Here is a 23847-nt window from a genome sequence, read left to right as displayed (position 1 = left end):
TAAATGAATTTTTATGACAACATGCTCTTGATTCAATCTAAGCCTTTTTCTCTATGTAAATTTGGCGTATCTAACAAATGCAGCAAAAAACCTTTTGCAGAAAAGGCATTAGCAATTCATAATAGGGAATAAAGGATTACAGGGTGTATCGGTGCTTTTGATAAACAATTATCTGCCTGTCTTACTTTGGTTTTGATAGATGGACAAATGTACAGAATATCCCTCAGGCTAAAATGCACTATAAACCAAAGTTTCTATATTCTTAGTTCAGCCAGGTATGATTAGCTCATTCTTCTTCTGAGAAGACAGGGGAGCACCAGTTGTGCACTTGCCATGTTCTTTGTCTGAATAGTACCAACATATGCATACAAAGGCATTTGCAAAACATATATATTTTAGTTATCACATATATACGCTGGTTTTTCTCTAAGGAACTCCGAGTTCTGGCATACATAGAACCACCTCATTTTATTCTTACAAGCTTAGAGGGAAGGTTAGGCTGAAAGTAAATAAATGGGTTGTGCCCATAACCAAGAAATAAAGAATCATGACACAGGTGAAGTTGGGTGAAAACTTGGGCCAAGTTTATTAAACTTACTAAACTTTAAAAACCTTATTCAATATATTTAACCATCTGCCATGTGACTGTGTGGGAACCTCAATGCTAAACCCTTGGGTGAGATCCACCCTGCTTTGTAAAAGGGGTGGCCTTATCTCCATCCCCCTTCCCTCAACTCCATCCATGCGGGTGGGTAGGGAAGCCTTCCTGACTCAGTCTCTCCCAGTACCCCACAACTCCAAGTGGCTAGCCCAGGTTGGCCCCAAAAGTGAATCCTATCTATTCCCCAGGTCCTCACAAACCCAAGAGACAGTCTCTGGTATCATCTTTCACCTTAAAGGTGTCTAAGGGTGCTTACCAATACCCTCACCTGTGCAAGTTCCTGCACATACCGCCTCAACATGACTGAAATAACCTGTGTACAGCGACTAACATGTCAAACAGAATGAGAGCCAAATCAAACCAAATAAGGAAGAGGGCCAAATCAGACCAAACTGAAAGTGAAGTACAGAGTAGGCAAAACAAACCAGTCATTAAAGAGTGGCCGAACAGCAAAAAACTCCTGTTTGGCCCCCTATGGGCAACCAGTGAAACTTGCACTGCACTGAGGGACATTAGTGTGCACTGCAAGACAAAGCAGGCCGGATTGGAGTGGAGTGGGCTTAAGAAAACCAGCATTCTGTCCCCACCCTCCACTGACGGAGCATGGGTGCTAAGCATGCTATGTGGCTGAAGCCATGTCAGGTACCTTCCTGGCATGGCTGCAAAACCCACTGTGCCAGAGCTCTCAGAGTCTACGGGCTGAATGGGGAATGTACCATTCTTCACAACTGAATGATAATCTGATTTCCTCAATCCAGATTTAACGTTCCAATCACTGTGCCACAATGTTTTTTAAAATTTGTGCATTTGGCTATTTCCAGAAGCAACCCAGTGAACAAGGAACTGCAGGCTGCTTTTTCAGGGTTTTATTACAAGCAGTAGTGCATTTTGTATAAACCACTCCGTGGGTAAGTACAAGCACTGCTCACACAATGTGCTAGAGATGGCCCTAAACTTATACTTCTGAGACTTGAAATGATGTCTGTTACAAAGCAAAGTCAAAGTTTAGGAACCCCAAATTCTTCTCCAGCTTAGATGTGTTGCGCTGTGTGTAGTTGTGTTGCTCAATTTCGTTTAAAAGCAGCACCACAGCAGCAGAGAGTAACAGCAGATAGTTGAAATGCGAGTGTGCCCGCGTGTGCGTGCGTTTACCTAAGAAAGCAGGTTTTTACCCTGCATTAGGATCACTGAGACTTGAGACTTAGTAAAATAAGAAAAGCTACTTTATTTATAGAAATACATAGTAGATAGAAAAGGCATACCTAGTTCTAACTAACTAGCTAAATTGGAGACGTAACGCCCAGGTGCAGGAGTTAGCCCCATGCTAGGAGAGAGCAGAGACAAAGGGATGCTCCTCTCTCCCGGACAGTCGGAGAACAAAGGAATGGAAAGGGCAGGAGGAGGGGCAAGTAAGCTTCCCTAAAGACATCACAGTCTAGTGACAGAAGGAAGTCAGTCACAGCATCACCGGTAAAGGTAATCAAGCCTATCCATCTGGAGGACCCTAGTTCCATCTCCCTTCTGGAACATAAACAAAAGAACAAAACAGCAGTTGCTCTTGTCCCACTTCCAACAAGATGCAGCTGCAGTGTTCTTCAAGGTGCAAGCCACTGGGAAAGAGTAAAAAGAAGGTGCCCTCTCCCCACTCCCTTCTCTAACAGCCTGGCATGCTGCAATGCTGCACCCACTGGCCCTTTGGGGGAAAAACTGTTTTCCAGAGGAAACTGGGGGGTTGTGCTACATTGCAGCATGCCAGACCACCAAAGAGGAAATCTCCCTCCCTTTCTCCTCCCTGTAGCTTGCTACTGGAGCACTGCCACTAGCACTGCCAGCCTATTAAGTAAGTTTTAAGGGAAGGGATTTGGGGGATTGATGGAAATGAAGTGGGTTTGGCAGCTGAGAGACAGGGAGGGGGTAGGTCAAATTTGGGATGGGGCAGAAATAAGCCAAAACTATTTCCTGAGTTTTTTGGGAAACAGCTTTTCTTTATTCTGAGCCAATCCAATTTTCAGTATGAAACAATCATTTGGACATGATAAATGTACATCCAAAATCTCTCCAGAATTAGGCTAATTTCAACAGACTTTCTGCCAGATTCAAGGAGTGGATGCAAATTACATTTGTATTAAACACCTGAGGTATATGGCAGGATTTATTTTTTTTAATCTCATGGCCTCACCATAAGCTGAAGAGGTCAAGGAAACCAAGGCTACAGGGAAAGCTAGCAGAACCTATAACAAAAGCCTCTACTTGTGTCTTAAGCTGTGTTAGGAAGCTTTTTCAGAGTTGATTAAATAAACTCTGGAGGTTCACGTGTTCTTTTTCCTAAGGCTTGGAAGCATCCCTCTTAGGTTGTGTTCACTTTGCTCCATGGGAACCAGGGCCCCAGCTAAAAAATGGACTTGAGTTAAATACTACTGTATGTGCACATGGAGAATCTGTTTGTTTGCTTTTTCATTTTCAGTTACAGCAGAACTTTGAGGGAAAAACTGTTTGTCTTGTATTATTTAGGCCATACTTTGGACAAACTTGGAAATATTTCAAGTATTGTTGAGTTACAATACAGTCACACTGTTGGCAGCGGTGTATCGATAGCATGTGCCCAGCAGGATAGAATCGTTGAAGGATACCCACACACAGGCCTTTAATTGTTAAGAGTCTTTTACTGACAGGATTTCGTACAGGAACGGTTACAATACAGATACGAATACTTTCCTTTACTCTCCTAACACCCCCACACCACATAGTTTCTTTCTCAAGGCTTTATAGACTGGGTCTGCACTGTGCCAGCTGCAGCCTCTGCTGTGAGCTGTCCTTGAGCTGCTGCACACCTTAACCCTTTACTTGTCTTTCATTTCTGTCTTTCTGGAAGACTACAGCTCCCACCTTTTCCATAAAGACACATTTTGTGCGCTTGGTGTTCGCTTCTGACGTTCATGTTCTGTTACAGTCAGTACATACCAAGCTTAATAACCATACTGTTGTATTTCTCCTCACATATTGGTTTGGTCATGACATCTGCCAACATATCATTCATGTTACAGTAAATCAATGTGATAAATCCTTGCTGTATGCATTCTCTTATATGGTGGTATCTCACACTGATGTGTTTTGTGCGCTTGGTGTTCGCTTCTGACGTTGCCAATCTAATGCATGTCTGATTGTCCTCATAAACCAGTATCGGCTTCTTGACTTCTATACACATTTCCTGTGTTAGGTGTTCGAACCATTGCAGTTCGTTGCACGCGGTAGACAAACTAACATATTCAGCTTCTGAGCTGGATATCGCAACTACCGCTTGCCTTCTGCTACATCAGTCGATTACAGATCCGTGTAGTAGTATCACAATGCCAGTGGTGGACTTACGGCTCGTTAGTTCACCCGCATGGTCTGCGTCCACATAACATTACATGCCACCCTTTCCTTGTCCAGACATAACCAGCCCCTTCTTGCTCGTGCCCTTAAGGTATCGGAGCACTCTCTTAATGCCTTGCCAATCATGTTCTATTGGTGTTTCTACCTTCCTGCTTAAGATGCTGACTGCATTGCAAATGTCAGGGCGTGTTACCTTCACCAAATATTGTAACTTGCCCATAATGTGTCTGTATAGATCCAGGTTTGTACATGGTATCTCGTTTGTTTCCTGTTGGAACGAGACAGTCATGGGTGTACTCACTGGTTTACATTCAGACATGCCACATATGTCTAGCATCTGCTTTATTTTCTCTTCCTGTCGCAGCATAAAGCTACCGTCTTCGCTACGTATCGTGTCAGTTCCTAAGTAATGAGTTACTGGCCCCAAACACTTTGTATCCACGTGTTGTTTGAGGCTGTTGTGGAAGCATATCTCATCCTTCTCGTCATGGAAAACATACAAGATATCATCCACATACACAGAACAATATGTGGTGTTGGTCCCACTGTTCTTTACATACACACATGCATCTGCAATGCATCTTCTAAACCCCATAGACTTTAAGACTTCGTCTAACTTCGTGTTCCAACATCTTGCACTCTGACGAAGACTGTATAAAGATTTGTGCAACTTGCAGACTAGCCCCGGTTTTGTTACAAACCCTGGAAGCTGTTCCATATATATTTCCTCCTGTAGGTCTCCATGCAAGAAGGCAGTACTTATATCGTAATGGTACACTTTCATGTTCTTTATCGCAGCTATCTTAAGCAGTAGTCTTATAGATTCATGCTTAACGACTGGGGCAAAGACATCGTCATAGTCAGTACCATACTGCTGTGTAAACCCTTTGGCTACTAAGCGCGCTCTATATCTTTGCACATCCCCTGTCCTAGTCCTTTTTCTCTTAAATACCCACTTGCAGCCAATTGCCTTCTTTCCTGTGGGAAGACTTCCCAAAGTCCATGTACCGTTTTTGTCCATGGCATTTAGCTCCTCATGCATGGCTGCCTGCCATTTGGCCTGCTCAGCCTCAGACAACCACCTGATGTCATTATAGTGTTAAGTACGCTTAACTTTACAGTTCCCCTCCCCAATACCTATCTGTGTGTGCCATCCGCAAGCACAACATCCTCTTTCGTGGGAAGTGTAGTTTTGAACAATGTTTTGTCCTTTACCATACTGTGGGTAGGGCCTGAGTCTACAACCCATACAGTGCAATCTGTCCTCTTTTCTTGAACCTGATACTCTTACTATTTGTACTTTCGAAGGCTTCCTTCCTTGTCCTTTCCGCTTCGCTTCACAGTCTCTTTGTAGATGAGTATTAGAACCACAGAAGTAGCAGGCCTTTAGTCCGAAAGACCGTGCTTCTGTGTCCTTAAAGTTTAGCTTTCTGCTTTCTCTTTTCTCATTTTGCTCCCTTCCTTCGGCTTCCTTTTGTCTCTCCCACTCCTGTAGCAGTTTGCCCGATACATACTCGACTGTCAGACCCTCGTCTGGCATAGCTTCCAACGAGCTTACAATCGGATCCCAGGATGAATTCAGTGAAGAGAGGATGATGTATACTTGTTGCAACTGTGTGTGCACCACATTCCTTTCTTGCAGCTCCGCAAACAGTTTCTTTATCCCCAATACATGGGCAGACATTGTCCCGTCATCAGACAGCTTCATCTGATAGAGTCTTCGTGCTAAATGGATTTTACTGCTGGCTGTTTTTCTCACATGCGCCTTGTTTAATGCAGTCCATATAAGCCTTGCTGTCGGCTTATCTTGTATATGCAGCAACTGGGAATCATCTACTGCCAAGATGATAAACGCCCTTGCTCTTTCATCCATTCGAATCCATGGAGCCGGTTGCGGTTCCGCCGGTGGGTCGGTCACAATCACCTGCCATAAATCTTCCTTAGTAAGGAACGCTTGCATCCTTAATCGCCAACAGGAATAGTTTCATTCGGTGAGCCTTTCCAAAGGCATCCCGGTTGAAAGTGAGACTGCCATGCCTGCAGCCATGTCTTCTGAACACTTCTGGACACTATTCTGTCGCCCGACTGGCCTTCATGATTAAGCACTCTCTTTTTCTTCCTTGGCACTGTGGACAAGCTGCGCTTTCTAAGCCTCTGGGCTTGCTGGGCCTGCTGGGCTAGCTGGGTTTGCTGGGCTAGCTGGGTTTGCTGGGCTAGCTGGGCCCATAACCCTTGTTGGCAGCTGTGTATCGATAGCGTGTGCCCAGCAGGATAGAATCGTTGAAGGATACCCACACACAGGCCTTTAATTGTTAAGAGTCTTTTACTGGCAGGATTTCATACAGGAAGAGTTACAATACAGATACGAATACTTTCCTTTACTCTCCTAACACCCCCACACCTTGTAGTTTCTTTTTCAAGGCTTTATAGACTGGGTTTGCTCTGTGCCAGCTGCAGCCTCTGCTGTGAGCTGTCCTTGAGCTGCTGCACACCTTAACCCTTTACTTGTCTTTCATTTCTGTCTTTCTGGAAAACTAGACATATAGACCCCTCAGCAGCCTACACACACATGTAATTGAGCTGTGACTGGCTGCAACCCTATATAATGTGTGAAGCAAACTCATGTTTGCTTCCCTGCTTGCTGGCCCCTTTTCACCTGTCCTGTTAGGGTGGGGCTTTGGCTGACTACAGCTATAAAAGGTATCACTACCTGAAAATGCCAGAGACCGCCTTGACTGCAGGGTGTTGTTTAGGGGCTTCTGTTTGGGTAAAGTTTTTATTCTCCTGGTCAGTTTTTTGTTTTGCTGTTATTGGGATTATGCTTCTGTATTTTATTGTTGGATCTTATTAGGAATTATAAGGGTGTATCAATTTATTGTACATTTTTAAGGATGTTTTTGTTAACTCATTGACTATTTGAATTTATTTTCTAACAGTGAATTGTGTAACTTTTTTTTTCATGTTGTGAGCCGCCTTGAGCATAGATTGCTATGGAAAGGCGGCATACAAATAAACAGTGATGATGATGATGATAAAGATCAAGACAAGAGCAAACAGGAATGTCATCAGAACCTTTGCAGAGCTAGTAGTTGTAAAATGGCAACTAACTGATGAGTGTGTCCACATTCATAATAACAAACAATAAAGAAGAAATACCCTCATATCAGCCTTAAGATACAACAAATATTTCCGACAAAAAATAAACATGGTTTGGGCTTTTAATTGCTTCACATCATGTAGTCATTGTTTTCCTTTCCCCCTTCCTACCCATCTCACCCACACACGTATGTATATCAGAAACACTGATATAGCTTTACTTTTCTACAGCAGATCGTTTCTGAGATTTTGATTGGTAGTTCAATGCCATTTTTGTTTCCATGCCAGTGTATATAGCAACACCTGAAACACACAAATAAAAAAAACCTGTTTCATCAAAAATTGTGGGCATGGGTGGGTGTGTACATAATATTACACACAGCTAATACAGTTTGTACAAATACAAAAACAAAATTTGGGATTATGTAGGAGTCACAATTATGGGTCCTGACCCAGTGAGTCTGTTAATGGGTGCATTTACAACTGCATGCATTCAGTGGCAGGGCTGAGCTGAAACTGGCACTGGTGGGGTGATGCTTGTTCAAGTTTTTTTAAAGCAATGAAAATGTATACAACTTTTAGCAGATTTGTTCCAGAAAGATGCAAAAGTATTCATCTATTCAATTTCAGACTGAGGGCAGTGCTGATCCTGGAAAAATGGCCTAATTCTCAACTGGCTCTATTTGCCCTGGGTGATATTATTATGTAACCAAACCTGATTGACCACATAATGTACTGCCACAATTAATGTATGATCCCAACTGTCTGAGATGACCCATGTGACTAATTCTGGGAGGAAGACAACCCAGAGAAATGGTACCAAGCGAACAGCACAGAAGGGAAACCACGACAACAAAGTGAATATTTACATAATTGTGGTTGTTCAGAAATAATTTGATTTCATCTCAAGAACACTACTTTCAGCCCCCCCAAACAAAATAGTTAACAGTCCAACACAACAGGTTTTTGTTTTTAATTTCTTTTTTTATTTTGACAGAAGATCCTTTCTGCTAAAGGGCATGGGGGGCTTTGTACGACAGAAGATGCTGCTGAAACTTAAGCAGCTTTGCTGAAAATGCCTAAGAACCATTACTGCTTTCAAAGTGCAATATTTACCAACGATTTTCTCTGTGTTCTTCAAAGAAGCTCCTCTAAGAAGCACATTTTCAGATCCCAACGGCCTACAAAAGTAATAAGTGCCAAACATTAATTAATAGTCTGAAGTGACGATATAAAGGAAGAGTTTCCAACTTCCCAAGGAACAAGGTAAAGTTCAGAAAAGAAAAGCTCCCACATTTCTTAAATGATGGGCACTTCCAGATGACCTGTTTATTGAGCATTCATCCTGATTTACTTGCATGGAGGTCTATGTCTACCCATCTGTGATGGGCCCCCAGGGCTCACCAGTCCTTTGCTGGCCACTGATTCCTTTAACAGACCCCCAGTCCGCACCAGCAGGCAACACCCAGGCAATGACTCCTGAGGATACCTCATTTGGACACTACCTGGCATTTCCAGTTGTTGGGAGAAGGGTGGAGCTCTCCATCAGCTGCCTGTTGCAAAGAAGGAGCCCAGCTGTTGTGTCTTAGGCAGAAGGAAGTGAGGGAAGTCAGGGAACATATAAAAGGCTTCAAAGAGAAAAGGAGGGGAGGGAGCCCTGTGGAGACACAGGGTTGGGTAATGGTAATCCTTATTTCTCTAAGGAAGGTTCTATTCAGGCTGTTCCCCTAAAGCCCTATCAGGCATGGCCAGAGCAGGAATACCAGCAGCTCAGGTTTATCTAGCCCTCCCTGCACCCTAAGGAGGCATAGGAGCTCTTGATTTAAGCTCCCCAAAGGCACTGAGACTGTTTACCACTATCTGCTTTGGGAAAGAGCTTCACCTGGAACACTGAAGCACCCCTAAGAAGAAGTCTGCTAAAGAGCATGGGGCTGAGCAGAATCAAGGCCTCAGGGGAACCATATATTGTGAAGTAACGTTTCTACAATAAAGACAGATCTACAACTTAATAGACATGGGTTAGTGTCTTTTGTTTTGATCTCTTTACCAGGTGGGCTTATGGAAGGCGTGGAGCATGCCCCCTATGATGTGCCATTCCCCGGGGATATGAAACATTGTCAATCAATAGTTTATTCCTCAGTTTATTCCATCATCACATTCCTAACAGTAAAAAGTATTTTAAGTGGATTTGTTGCACCACAGCACTTTAATCTGCTTTAATTGCACATACCTAAATTTCCAGTGTGTGACTGAATCCCTCCCGCAAAATACTGACCATCTAGAGGACACCTATATTTTTTGGTTAGGGCAATCCTAGATATATGAGATTTGCAGCACAATTTTTTTTAAATGGCTGAGAATAAATCCCTCAAATATTTGATCCAGATTCAGAGAACCACCAAGAAAACACTGAAGTTACTATATTTGTATTGAGATAGATATGAACAGGATCTAGTCATTTTCAGAAGGAAGCACATAGGCCAAGATTCAAAGTGGTGTCAGTGGGTGTTCACTTGCACAATAGGGCTTCTCCTTCCTCTCTTCCTCCTTTAAGCTCCTTGTGCACTCCTTCAAAATCTTGAGGGACCTTACAGAGCACATTTCAGGGGCATATGGGGAAGTGGGAGAGATACTGTTGCACAAGCAGATGTCAACCATAATTGGATATCATCCATTGTTTAGAACTCTCTAAAAGGTACCTATCCTGCCATGTCTCTCTTCAAACTCTTCCTGAACACCAGCCTGTTGGTTTCAATCCAAGACTTAGAACTGAAACTCTCTTGTATTTGCAGTCCATTCCTGGCCTCCTGCTCACTTGCTGCTGCTCCTGAAACACAATTATACACCTGTTCTACACTGCTATAAAGCAGGTTCTGCAACTGGTACAAACCTGAGATTTCTTTTACAATGGTCTTCCCAGTTAAAGAAGAAAAAAGGTTTACTCATAAATCTGAGTGTTTAAGGCTATAGGGGATCCTCTCTGGGGACGGCACAACTGAGTTGCTGTCAGAGAAAAAACCACCCACTGGATCTCACTTGCTGTTGGGACTCAGAAAAGGTCTTCCAATGATGATCTCAGGTTCAAGGTAGGAATATAGGGAAGATAAGATATTTTGGGTAACCTGGCTCCCAAGAAATTTAAAGGTCATAACCAGACACATGCATGAAAGTAGCTGATCAAGTCAATCAATTTAAATCTTGGAATTTTGCTTTAAGAACACTTAGCCTGATATTTATCTGCTTCATTCTCTGTGGCATTTAAAAACTGTAAAAAGTTGCCATAAATACCTCAAAGTCTGAAACTGAGGCAATATATTCTCTACACAAATTGTAAAGTAGGCTGATTGATCGGCCAAGGTTATTTCTTCCCATTTGGGGGAAATCAAGTGAGGGCCTGGCTTTTTCTTCTCACAAACATCTGCTAGTGGAAAAAAACACAGGATACTTGGCCATGACTTTTGCCCCATCATTACCCCACCATACTTACATGGTAGTTGCATGGCAATAATACATATCTAGAACCCATGGATGACTGCATTTCCACCACCCCCACTGCAATATTTACCAATGTAAATGAAATATTTTATCCACTAGAGACAAGTGAAGATGTGCTTCATTCAGTTCATTATTCCCATTAAAGATGCATATTGCTGTTTAGCATAAACATAAAATTATATAAAATGTCTTGGCCATGTAAGTTGCCTCTGCACAATTTTCGGTGATTCCCTCCCTACTTGCATCCAGGCCTCTGCTAATGTTCTATGGCCCTCAAGAGTGACTTGGAAGGGAGCAGGAGTCTGCAGTGTATAGGAAGAGTGAAAAATCCTTTTCATGCAAGAATACTTCCACTCATGTAAACTGGATACAACTCACAGTGTTCCCAATTGCTTAATCATGTCTAGGTAATTGTAGGTGGGGCAACATGCATTTCCCTGCTCCCTTGCCTGGTCTAATCATGGTTAATGTTTTATGCTGCAGTGACACTAGCACTAACCAAGTTTCCACTTAAAGTTCTAGTCAGAAGTTATTTTCTCCTTTTTATTTTCTTACACCCTCCTATTAAGCATTTAAACAAGAACACTGATAGACTCTAAACAAAAGTTATACCAGATATAAGAGATAGTTCTAAAAAAAGAAAAGAAAAGCATTACTCACCACATTATATGAAATCTAACTATCTAAAACTGAAACTTTTGATATATCAAAGCAAGGAAGATTGTTCTACACTCTTTGCTTAAGATAAGGAACAAATAACTTGGGCAGTGTCTGTTTTAATTTTTACCTTGCAACAGGCTCATTTCTATCATGGTAAACATTTATCCGACCAACAAATCTGCAAGAGGAAAAACAGATTAGGAAATATCTCAGTATCACTATGCCTCTAGGAATGCAGAGACGAGTATTCCAGTAACTGTACAGACTTGCATGCAAATAACCTCAGCTATTGCCTCTAGGAAGATGAATCACAAATGCACCTTCCAAACACATTGCATTTGCTTCTCCTCCACCACCTTATATCCTGGATGTCTCAATGCAAACTTAAACTGAACACCACAATAATTGAACTTGCCCTTCCACCTAAAATTTATTTCCCTTCTTTACTGCAGCCAAAGGAGGGGTTTATTTTACCTAGAGTATTCATATCCTGACTTCTAGTTCCACATATTGTGACAAGGTAGTGAAAGTCAACATTTCAACATGGTGAATGCCATATACATATTCACTAATAGCCAAAAAACCTTGTGGTTTAAGAACGTACCTATAGCCCACAGATATTTCTATCACACTTTAAAAAGCAGGGAAATTGGGCAGCTATAGTGAATGCACCAGGGGAGCAGGAGACCTGACCTCATCTCTGAGATATTGAATTACCCTACAAATTTGTCAAAATGCAGACACAATTTGGGTTGGTCTTTCACAGTCCAATCCACTTCCTGTGTAGCTTTGAAGAATTTGGTAACATATGCCTCTGAGCGTATGGTGAGTGGTGGCACCCCTGCCATTTCCAAAAATGGAGAATTATATTTTTATATGTTTGTTGGTGTTCTTACTTTGCTTCTTTTCTGTGTTACTACTGTTTCTACAGAGAATCTAACCTAGAATATTATATTTCTCTCATTATTCATCCTAGAAATCTGTGCCAAATTTATTTTTATTAATGTCAAAGCCTTTTTATTGGTCAGTGTCATATGATGGTGAAGACAGCCTTTTGTGTTTCAAACTGGAGGGTATGTTCCATTTCTATTTTGGGTGCATTAACAGTTGAATCTGAAACTGCAGTTTGATGTAAAATCAGACTGATTACAATATGTTGCTTCTTCAGAAATGACTCTAGCTGTTGGAAAAAACAAACTTAGCCTGCCCAAGTTGCATGTTTTCGGGCTGCTGTGTTTAAACCACTTCATTTAAGGCAAGGTGAGCACAGTCAATTAAAAACATAGAGCACACCCAGAATATATTTCACCTCCCACTGTTTTATCTTGTGCAAACTGAAACACTCCTGATGTCCCCTGGAAACTATTCAGCAGAATAGCCAGTGCCATTATTCCATAATTATTTTTGGACATTTGTTAGTGTAAATATTGCAAAGTGTTGCTGTACTTCACATACTCACAGAAATAGAAACAAAATAAAATGATTTCCTATAGGAAATTTCAATGAAATTGCAAAGGAAATCAAACATATTTAAAATGACTATCTGAACTATGTCAACTGTCTTAATAATGTTGCTTCTTCCCTGCTAAAACAAGATCAGCACAGCACATGTCTTGTTTCTATTATTTGGGCAGATTGCAGGTGTTGCCACCACTCACCATACGCTCAGAGGCACATTACCAAATTCTTCCAAGCTACACAGCAAGTGGATTGGACTGTGAAAGATTGTGTTTACGTTTTGATAAATTTGTAAGGCAGTCCAATATCTCAGAGAGGTCAGGTCTCCTGCTCCCCTGGTGCATTCACTATAGCTGCCCAATTTCCCTGCTTTTTAAAGTTTGATAGAAATATCTGTGGGCTATAGGTATGTTCTTATATCGCAAGATGTTTTGGCTATTAGTGAATTTCTCTGCTTTTTAATCTGGGAGGTAAGAAATGAGATCCTGTGCAAGATTGCTGAGAATGGATTGATCATTGCATGCTTATTGAGTTCAGTGGGATTTAACATGTTTTTTAATAATGTTTTTAACCCTTTTTTAAGGTTGTTTTCTTAAAAAATGTTTTTAATGCTGTTCTGTTTTAATGTATTTTAAGATCTGTTTTTATGATGTTTTAAAGTGTTTTAGTGCTTTCTTTGCCGCCCTGGGCTCCTGCTGGGAGGAAGGGCTGGATACAAATCAATTAAATAAATAAATCATGCTTGGGATAGGGGAAACTGACCACAGGGGATGGGGAGGAGGGGAGGAAGAGGAGGAAGGGTGGAGGGGTGGAGAAGGATAGGAGCAGGAAGTAGGGGGAGGGGAGCAGGACAGGTTTGATCATTTGCATGTTTATTGAGTTCAGTGGGATTTACTCCCATGCAATCATGAGGAAGAAGGAAGAGGGGAGGGGAGGAGGAAGGGAGAGGAGGGGGAAGGAGAGGAAAGCCAGGTCTGATCATTTGCATGCTTATTGAGTTCAATGGGATTTACTCCTATGTAATCATGGTTGGGATAATTAAAACTGAACATGGGGGAGGAGCAGAGGGAGAGGAGAGGGAAGGAGAAAGGGAGGGGAGAGGGGAGCTGAAGGAGGGGGACGGGGAAGGAGGGAATTGGAGGGGGAGGGGCAAAGGAAGGGTCAGGGGAGGGCAGGTTTGATAATTTGCATGCTTATTGAGTTCAATGGTATTTACTCCCATACAATCACGCTTAAGATAGGTAAAACTGACCATGGGGAGGAGTAAAGGGAGGGGAGAGGGAAGGAGGGGAGAGGGAAGGAGGGGATTGGAGGGGAAGGAAGGGGCAAGGGGGAGGAGATAGGAAGGAGGAGAAGGGAGGGAGGGTTTGATCAGTTGCATACTTTTTGAGTTCAATGGAATTTATTTCTGCGCAATCATGTTTGAAAATGGAAATGGACTGCCTTCAAGTCAATACCGACTTATGGTGACCCTATGAATAGGGTTTTCATGGTAAATGGTATTCAGAGGTGGTTTTACCATTGCCTTCCTCTGAGGCTGAGAGGCAGTGACTGGCCGAAGGTCACCCAGTGAGCTTCATGGCTGTGTGGGGATTCGAACCCTGGTCTCCCAGGTCATTGTCTAACACTGACCTGGGGGAGGGACAGGGAGGGGAGGAGGAGGGGGATGGTAGGAGATTGGGTGGGTTGGCACTGGGCAGAGGGGAAGCCCCTTTCCTTTCCAAAAGGAAAACATTGTGAACAGTATCATTGCTTTTCAGGGTTTCCCTCATCTTTTTATTCTACAGCAGGCACATGTAGCCTCCCACACAAATTTAAACCAAAGCTGTCCCTGCCCATATCCACACCAGACTTTTATTTCACTTTGGACAGTCATGGCTTCTCCCAAAGAATCCTGGGAAGTGTAGTTAGTGAAGGGTGCTGAGAGTTGCTAGGAGATGCCCTGTTCCCCTCACAGATCTTCAGTCAGAGAAGGGGACTGTTAAACCAGTCTGGCCACTGGTGCTCTCTCAGGGGAATAGGAGTCTCCTCTTAGCACCCTTCACAAACTACACTTCCCAGGATTCTCTGAGGTAAGCCATGACTGTCTCATGTGAAATAAAGGTGTGATGTGGGTGTGGCCTCCTGATGAGCCATGCCAAGCAGCTGGGAGTCTGGCTTTTAGAACACTGACAGTTGGTTCTTACTGAGCATGCCCAACATTATCATTGAGTTCAAGCCAAAAATTATTAAATTAATTAAAAATCAGCCAGACATTTTTTTAAAACTTTTAAACTGCAGAAGATGAAGGTCAGAGTATGGGGCAGGGTCAGTAACAGGATTACAGGTACTCTGTGGCCATGGCTGATTTTTAATGAATTTCAACAGATTATGAGAACTCTGAGAGAAAAAAGTCCAAAAGGGCTCTGTTTTTTTTTCTCTCTCTCTAGACTTTGAACTCTAGACTCTTCCTGACTGTTTTGTTTATCACCATGAACATTTCCAGGGTTGTTAAACAAGCGTTTCTGAGTTCAGGACTATAAATTTTGTAAGGTTTTGTTTTCAATGAGCTTATGGGAAGCATCAGAATGGAAAGGCGGGGTATTTTCAATTTAACATTGCGGAATGTGAAAAATCCACGCTGGCTATAGTATGCAGCCACTCTTGTGGCTGTATAATAAACTCTTCCATCCCCACCGTGACCAAGCATCAAATTCAGCCTCTCATTCTGAGCTGCTTCAATGATTACAACCCCCCTGTCTCACACCTAGGGGGCTCTCAGCAGAACAATGCATTGCTGGAGGGCTAGTGGGAGGATATCTGTGCAACAGACATGAGTGGGGCGCCTTGGGAGAGGAAAGAAAGGGAAAGATTTCTCTGGATGCACTGATGTTATATAGGGCCAGAGGGAAAAAAGGAATGAGGATGCTAGGAGAAAGCTAACTCTGAGTTCCTAAACCTGAGTTCCTAAACCTTTCTTAAGAGTGCTTCCAGATACACCTTTTTTACCAGAAACTGAATTGTACCACAAGAGCACCTCAATCTAACACTTGCAATTCATATAGGGATATTTATTTATTACGAACCCTCATCTATACAAAAACCAGTTCTGCTGATTCAAAACCCCACACCTATGTGTAGTAGTTTCTGCTGACTGAATTGAGTATCAGAATGGGTGGCAGAGCAGCCACCATGCAAAACAAGCAACAGCAGTTCCAACCCTCAAACAGGCGCTTCTTCTTCAAGGCACTTCCTGTTCTTTCTCTGGTTGGCATCTGGGAAAGCAGGTATCTGGAAGTTGTCGTTGGAGATGTTCCAGCCTCCATTCATCTCTCTAATCATGGGCTCAATCTATCCCAAATACAGTGTCACTCAAAACATTCTCACATAATATCAGTCACAGACACTTATTCAAGCATTACGGTGTGCTCTTTCTACCCACCAAGATGAAATAAAAAGGCACAAATGGTTCTCTGAGGGAAGAGAGACAAAGAAAGAGACAGGAACCAGTTCAACTGTCCTAAATACTCTGCTTGAATTGTTGCACAATCAACACTTGAGGAAATAATTACTACATATTCTTACTTATAAAGATCAGGCTGCGGTTGTTCACATTCAATGGTAGCATGCAGGGTGTCAATATCCTGTTCGCTTTGAAAGGCTTTTGTATCTTGGACAGCATGATATGTCTAGAAAAGACAAGAAAATTCAATATCATGTATATTTATCACAGTATTTATGAAACATAAGTGAAAGCTCTGAAAGTGAAAAAAACAGCTTCTGTCAGGATGTAATAGTCAAGCAGTAAATTCTCTTTACCTGGTAAAATTCTGCAAGACTAAATACTTTCTAGAAGGTTGCCCTAGCACACTACAAAATAAACCAAATTGCTGTAGGGGTAGGACGTTTAAGCTATTCCCCCTAATAGTAATTCATAGATACTTTCATTTAGTATAAGAGAAGATTCAACATCTATCTTTGGTCTTACATTGACATTTTATCAAAGTTATTACCTTATGACTTGACTCGCCATCCAAACTTGCTGTTGTAACAAAACATGTTCCATCTGCTCTACTACTAGACAAAAGTATCAAGTCACAAGGGAATGTTTCATTTTCTTTTACCATTACAATATCTCCAACCTAGAAGGAGGAATGGGTGAGAAATCACTGTTAAAATAAGAAATTTAAGCTGTCCACCCAAAGAGTGTTTTTTTTAAAAAAAATCCATTGTTGCTATTGACATCTTCCTTATAGTTGCCTTTGTCTTTTTGACTGAGGCTGCAATTCTATACACCTTATATGAGAGAAAACTCTATTCAACACAACGACTTACTTCCAAATAAACATGCTTAGGGTTACACTGTCAGTTCCTACTACACTAATAAGTCTACTGTCAGATGTTAAAAGTTGTTTAAAAGTATACCTTCAGATGTTAAAAGAATTGACAACAGTGATTAATTACAAATATACAAAGATTACGCATTCAGTAACAGAGTTAGTATATACTTTTGCAGATTATGTGAACATAGGCAACATTTCAACATCTTTAATTTTTAGGACTGCAAGCTTTTAAAAGAAACAAAAACTTTAACGAAACGTACAAAATAATCCTATAGCATTCTTTCAGAAAAAATCACCTCTTGGTAATTTTTGGTGTGTGTTTTTTTAAACTCTGTCTAAAAAAGAGCAGGCTGAAAAATGTGAACACATTTCTACAAAAAAATACAGTCATTTTTAATGCTTTTGTTGGAGTAAAATAATATGCAAAACTCTCTCTCCAGAGGAATGAGATAAGATCATCTTTCACAGGCTTCTCACTGACCTATTTGGCAAACAAAACAACTTTTTAAAGAAATATAACCAACATAATTTACAAGGAAGTGATAATCCTTTTCCTGTGCATGTTTATTCAGGAATAAGTTCTACTGTTCAAAGGGACTTACTCCCTAAAACAATATTCCTAGGATCACAGTCTAAATTTAGACACTAGATTTGTTAAAATTTGGAAGGCAACAAACATGATGAAAGAGCAAACTGAGCATTTTAGAAACTTGACAGCATTAAATCCCTTCAGTTTATATGCATTTGGACTAAGATTGATCCACTACTCCATTTTTCCTGTTTATTTTTTAAGATGTAGGTAAGGGAAAGGACACATGAAAATGTACAGTTCATCCTTAGGAGACCAACTAGTTCCTCATGATAAAAATCATTGTGACCACTTTGATTTTATAAGTACCATAAGTAGGACATACAACAAAACAAATGTTCTAGCCAGCCAGCTAGCCATACCTTCATCCAGGAAATGACATTCCATTCCTCCTAATTCCCTTTCCCCAATAGCACTGAGCATAGAATGTGGTGTGTGTGTGGACTAGATGGCTTTATAGGCCCCTTCCAACTCTACTATTTTATGATTTTATGACTGTTTTGGTGGGGGGGTTCTCCTCAGTTTTTCTTTCTAATGATTTTGTACTTCTACAAACTTTGAGATCCACTTTACCCTGCTGATACCTCTCCCTCACAGAAAGATGGGAAGCTGCCTTATACCGAGTCAGACCATGGGTCTATCTAGCTCAGTATTGTCTGCACTGGCTGACAGCAGCTCCCTAGGGTTTCAGACAGGAGTCTTTTCTAGCCCTTCATGGAGATGCCAGGGATTGAACCTGATCTTTCACACGCAAAACAAATGCTCTGCCACTAACTATGGCCCTTTCCTTGTGTGTGGATGGTGCTATTTCGTGGGTGGTGTTCCTTTGTGTGGATGGTGTTGTTTTGGCTACACAAAGATCTATCTATCTACACTTCCAGAGCAATCATAGTACAAAAAGCTGGTGTAACGACTGGTGGCGTAAGTTACCCTCCTTCCAAACTCTGTTCAGTAGGAATTTGTCTTACATTGCCCTTGTCTGTCAGGTTGTCATGTGACCAAGCTGAAAGGGGTTTGGAATAGGTGTAAGTTTCTCCTTGCCCTGCCCTGTCCCACTCTTCCCACGAGCCCTCAGCACACCTTTTTGGGGACTTAAGATGGCTTAATTTCTGCCAGCTGAGCTGGGGTGAGGGATTTATGTTACTGTAGCCTCAGCTGAGCCAGGAAAGCTGGTTGATCCTGGGTTTGGATTGCACTGTTAAATAATGAATAGTCTATTAGCATATAGGGCTTTGTCCTCTGCTTCCCTACTTATATCCTATAACACACATGGGAATTCACTGGAATCAGCGATTAAAACACACTTTAGAAAAGCAAGAAAGCTGCTTCCAGAGCAAAAGCTGACTATTCCTGTGTTTCAGTGGCCTACTGTCCCTTACCATTGGCCATGCTTGCTGGGGCTGATGGGAGCTTTAGTGCAACAACATCTGGAGGGCCACAGGTTCCCTAACCCCTGAACTAGGGCCATGTAGTAACCAATATTAAAATGGAGATGTAGTTGGTGAAAACTGAAGGAAATGTTGTGTATATGGATTTATAGATATAAGTAGATGCACACACAGAGACATTTTATGTTTCTCTTTCCTTTATAAATCTGACATTAGACCAAGAGAGAAAGATATCTACAAAGATTATCACTTTTGCACTATTCAAAACCCACAGGAGCCCTCTATGTTAGTGGTAAAACTATCACAGTCCTAGACAAGAAGCCACTTTAGAGACATCATAAAACCACAAAAGTTTATCATGAGAGTGAATCAGTCAGACAGAGAGAGAGGCCCAAGAGTTTTATTAACTTTTTCAGAGAAGAAAATATAACTCTGAAAAACTATTGGTTCACTATCTTCAGGAGATGCAAAGTTTGAATCACAGGATACAATTACTGTCTGCAAGAATACTAGCCTTCCACACTCTCCTCAGGTTTTCCTTGTCAACAGCCTCTCCAATTGCTTTTTAAAATCTTGAATGAGTAGGTTCCTCTGCACTAACAAAGTGGATTCAACTGACAGCATTACAGTACAGAATTCTACATAGTGATTTCAAGCATGTGCTTGTACATGCAGGGCCAACCCTACCATTAGGCAGAGTGAAGTTTCCTGCCTCAGATAATAGATTTTGGAATACTATTAAAGGGGAACAAATAGTTAATTATTTTGTTTATTATTGTATTTTTACTGCCAGAGAGATGCTACCTGGCTTTTATACCTCAGACACCACAATATCTTATCACATTTTATGAACTACAGAACTGAAAGGCATTAATTCCTATATGAAAGTGCTTTCTAAGATGCAATTTATTTTAGTATATGGAATATCCTAATCCCTGATAAAACCTTTGGCAACAGCAGTTGTGGCAAACAAGATGAAACGGCATATTCATGACGGTATCACACATGCACCATCTTCCCAGGAGCAATCCTTCTACCACTGCTGGATTTTTAGTAATTGATTTTAAAGTGTACACGTGTGTACTCAATACTTAACATCCACAGATGATGCTGCCCACCAAGATGCTGCCCTCTTATGCTGACCCTCTTTATCCACCTCCTATCACCCCTACTGTATATTTTAGTGACAGATGAGGAGTCAAAATTAGCTACTCCATTATCTGCATTCTGATCCTCTTCCTGAAGTAAAGTCTTCATCCTGGTTCATAACAGACTTAACTCCATTCTGCCATAGCTCATCTGCTATGTGGGACTCATTAAATAAGGGGGGCAGAAAGAAGGCAAATTTATACAATGGAGAATATTATACTCTGGTAATCACAGAGGATTATATCCAATGCTGCCATTTTACTGGCACAGACTTCTGCTTGCGCAACAGAACTTTTTCCTCCTCTCCCCTGCAACATACCCTCAAAATCCGCTCCAGAGGGTTGGGGGACCTTCTAGGGCAGATTTTTGGGGCACATGAGGAGAGAAGGAAGTCCCGCTGTGCAACCAGAACACTGCTCAGATACAACACAGAATATTTAAAATTCTTTATTTTCCTGTTATTAGATAATAGCTAATACAGCAAGGTTCTGACTATAGAAAAGTTATGTCACTTAGTTACAGCTGGAGATGCTTATGGCTTCTGTAAAGGCCATACTATAACAGGGGGATAACAACTAAAGACACAAATAATAAAAGCTGGCTGGAAAAGTCTCCCCTCTCTCTGACACACACACCTAAGAAATAATCCAAGAAATATTTTTTAATGATACATGACACTTACTCTTAGTTTATGGCTCTGCTTTCTAACCAGTTTACCATGTTGAATGAAATGAACAGGACACTGGTTCATTGCATTGTCAGCTTTATGACGAAGCCAGTCTTCATAGCCCTAAATGAAACAGCCAATTAAATATTTAGCATTCCAAACAAAAAAAGTAACTCTTTATCATTTAGCTTATTAGACATTTACAACGTAATTGGAAAAACTGTAATATAGAAGTGTATGATGGAAAAGAGGTAGAGAGGACAGCAGGAGTTCCAAAAATTACAATGACTGCTTGCTCTTTTAAAAAATGAGACAACTCCATCTCAACTCACATTTTTATTCATTCATTCATACATACAAATATTTGCATACTGCAATTTCATAAAAACTATCAAAGCAGTTTACAACAATTATAATACAATAAAAAACCCACACAAATTTAAACAATAATACAATTTTAAAAACCACACAAAAATTGAAACAGATCACCAGGTGACTATTATGTAAAATGTTTTTCTTAATTGCCTGCAGAAACCTGGAGGCAAAGAAGAACTTTCTGCAAATGTTTGAAAGTTAATACAGAAGGTACCTGCTGAATCTCAAACATATAACACAAAGGAACTTTTATGTTTATATTTCCAGTTATTTCTGACATTTCAATATTTCCTGTTTTGAGATATACTTCTGGAGACAGAGACCATCCTTTTCTTCAACATCAAAAGGATCAGGACAACTCAGAATCACTCTGCCCTTGATTATAAGGGTGCTGATTGTTGTGTGATTGGTGTAGGGCCCAAGGCCTGGTACAAGGGCACCAGTTTTCTGGCATATTGAACCGAAAGCTGGGAGCTACTTTTAGGGCATTCAGAGTTATGGGTTATGTGATCCAGAGAAGCAGCAGTGATACCGTTGTCAGCAGGGACACTCTGCGGCACCATGCCACCGCATTGGCCACTCTTCTACATGTGTGTGTGTGTGTGTGTGTGTGCGCGCTGGTTTCCAGGTAAATAAAAATGGATTTTTTTAAAAAATGCAGAGATTATACTAGCTTCACTTTCAATAGGCAAGGCTCTCACCTGTTTAATAGCTGTTACAGTGATGACAAAGAAAAGTGGAAGCCCACTTGTCACTGGACTAGTTGGTGTGTCAATAATTAACTGGAAAACAAATAATTATTGCACATTTTAAAAAGACAGCATTAGAAAAATAAAAGCACTGAGCTTTCAAATTATTCATTGAAAAAAATTAAGTCTTAAAACCTTGTTAATAATAGGCACAGCCTTTGATAAAGTACTCTGTAATTATTAAAACTGAAAAATTTGAACATTAACACATCACTTCTTTAACAACTTGGATACTTCCTTAACATCTTAGAAGAGTTCAGTCACACTGATTAATTCAACAACTTACTTACTAGAAGGCATGGTATTAGGGGCAACAGCATACATCATGCAGAGGCAAATTTGGTTTGCCACTGAGCGTACACTCAGCAGGATACTGAAATCATAGATCCCAAATAAGTGTACCTGCTTGATACAAGTGTTTACAAACACGTTTGCTAAACACATATCAGTGTATAAAATGGCCTTAAGATACTACTCTAGCGACAGCAATGCAAAGAGTACCAAAGTCTTCAATAGTGTCATATATATGGAAATGGGAAGTTTAAGTATTCACTTCTCTTCTCCTTGCAGTGGAATACCTTTTAGATTCTAACCCAAGTATCTAATTGGTTTTATAGTCCATCTTATATTGTTTTGATTAGATACAAGTTCTTAATTTAATTTAATTTAATCTAATTTAACACACATATATACAAGGGTGTAAGCAAGAGGGGCAAGGGGGGCACATGCCCCCCCAAATTCTAAATGGAATAGTGTGTGGAGTGGGTTGCCAATGACCTGTAGTAACAATTCATAGACCTTGCTCCGTTAGAAATATATTTCTATGTACACTTTGTATATGTATAGGAAAGTGATGTACATTCCTGAAAGGTGAGATATAAGTAACTGTAAAGACAGAAGCACGTTCTGACAAATCTTAATTGCCTTTTCCATCCCTATCAAAATTAGACATACCTGAGGAATCAAACATTCACTTTTAGAATTAAAATGATCTGATATGTATATTCTATTATTTACTGTAATTATTTTAAAAAAAAACTATAGAAACAGGTATATCTTACCTGTACAAGAAAAATGATGAGAAAATAAAAGTTAGCTATTCTTCGGAACTGCTCAAATAAATTCTTTGGGACAAAGTTCCAAAAAGTGTACTAAAAGAAAAAGAGACAGAAATGGGCTTATGATAACAAACCATATATCAAATGGCATATTTAGAACTGTTTAAAAAAAGAAAAGGAAAAGCAATTATATGTAGAAAGTTAATCAAGCCTAAATTTTGATTTATACAGAACTTTGGCAGGATTAAATTTGCCTCGATTAATGACATGTATAAATTTATTGCTGTAAGTAAACACAAAACATATCTTCAAACTAATATTATGATGATCATATGTAAATTCCATAAACTGAGTCAAGTAGGTGGCATTATTAACCAGTCTGACATATCACATTTGAGCTTTTCAAAGGGGATGGACTTCTACTTTTTTGCATTTGGCTGTGACAAATATTTGAGGAACAGGGGATGGGATGTTGGTAGGAATATACAGAAAAACTTTGGGAGGTAGGGAAACTAAGCTTAGACAGAGCAATCCTGTGGCAAAATGTTCACTGCGGGCCTAGAATTAACATCACAAATGAGTAAGGGACCCAGAAGTAAATATCTGACTTCCTTGTTGAGAGGAGAACATCTCTTTGAAGAAAGGAATTTCATAATTTATACATGGTTAGGTGGCTCATGGGGGTAGCTGCCAGCATGGTGTAGTGGTCAGAGTGCTGGACTAGAACCTGGGAGACCAGGGTTCAAATCCCCACTCCACCATGAGGCTTGCTGGATTACCCTGGGCCTGTCACAGCCTCTCAGCC

The 23847-nt window shown here is 40.8% G+C and overlaps 1 protein-coding gene across 7 annotated transcripts in view; it reads right to left on the bottom strand.

Annotated features, from left to right (window-relative positions):
• Positions 1 to 23847, bottom strand: part of ATP11A (ATPase phospholipid transporting 11A) — a 148985-nt gene that overhangs the window by 51645 nt on the left and 73493 nt on the right. For 4 of the 7 annotated variants that reach the window (XM_061626660.1, XM_061626661.1, XM_061626663.1 and 1 more), the window contains exons 3-10: positions 23046 to 23135; positions 21937 to 22017; positions 20876 to 20983; positions 16738 to 16866; positions 16310 to 16413; positions 11415 to 11465; positions 8249 to 8313; positions 7354 to 7435 (exon numbers count right to left, since the gene is read on the bottom strand). In XM_061626660.1, coding sequence (XP_061482644.1) covers positions 7354 to 7435; positions 8249 to 8313; positions 11415 to 11465; positions 16310 to 16413; positions 16738 to 16866; positions 20876 to 20983; positions 21937 to 22017; positions 23046 to 23135 — 710 coding nt within the window. Of the gene's footprint in view, positions 1 to 7353; positions 7436 to 8248; positions 8314 to 8637; positions 8737 to 11414; positions 11466 to 16309; positions 16414 to 16737; positions 16867 to 20875; positions 20984 to 21936; positions 22018 to 23045; positions 23136 to 23847 lie in introns of those variants that run through there. The other 3 variants (XM_061626659.1, XM_061626658.1, XM_061626664.1) reach the window with 3 other exon arrangements.

Source organism: Rhineura floridana, chromosome 5 (genome assembly GCF_030035675.1).
Source record: "Rhineura floridana isolate rRhiFlo1 chromosome 5, rRhiFlo1.hap2, whole genome shotgun sequence".
In the NCBI taxonomy this organism is placed as follows: domain Eukaryota; kingdom Metazoa; phylum Chordata; class Lepidosauria; order Squamata; family Rhineuridae; genus Rhineura; species Rhineura floridana.
The sequence above is the reverse complement of the archived record's forward strand: the minus strand, read 5'-3'. Positions and strand labels throughout refer to the sequence as shown.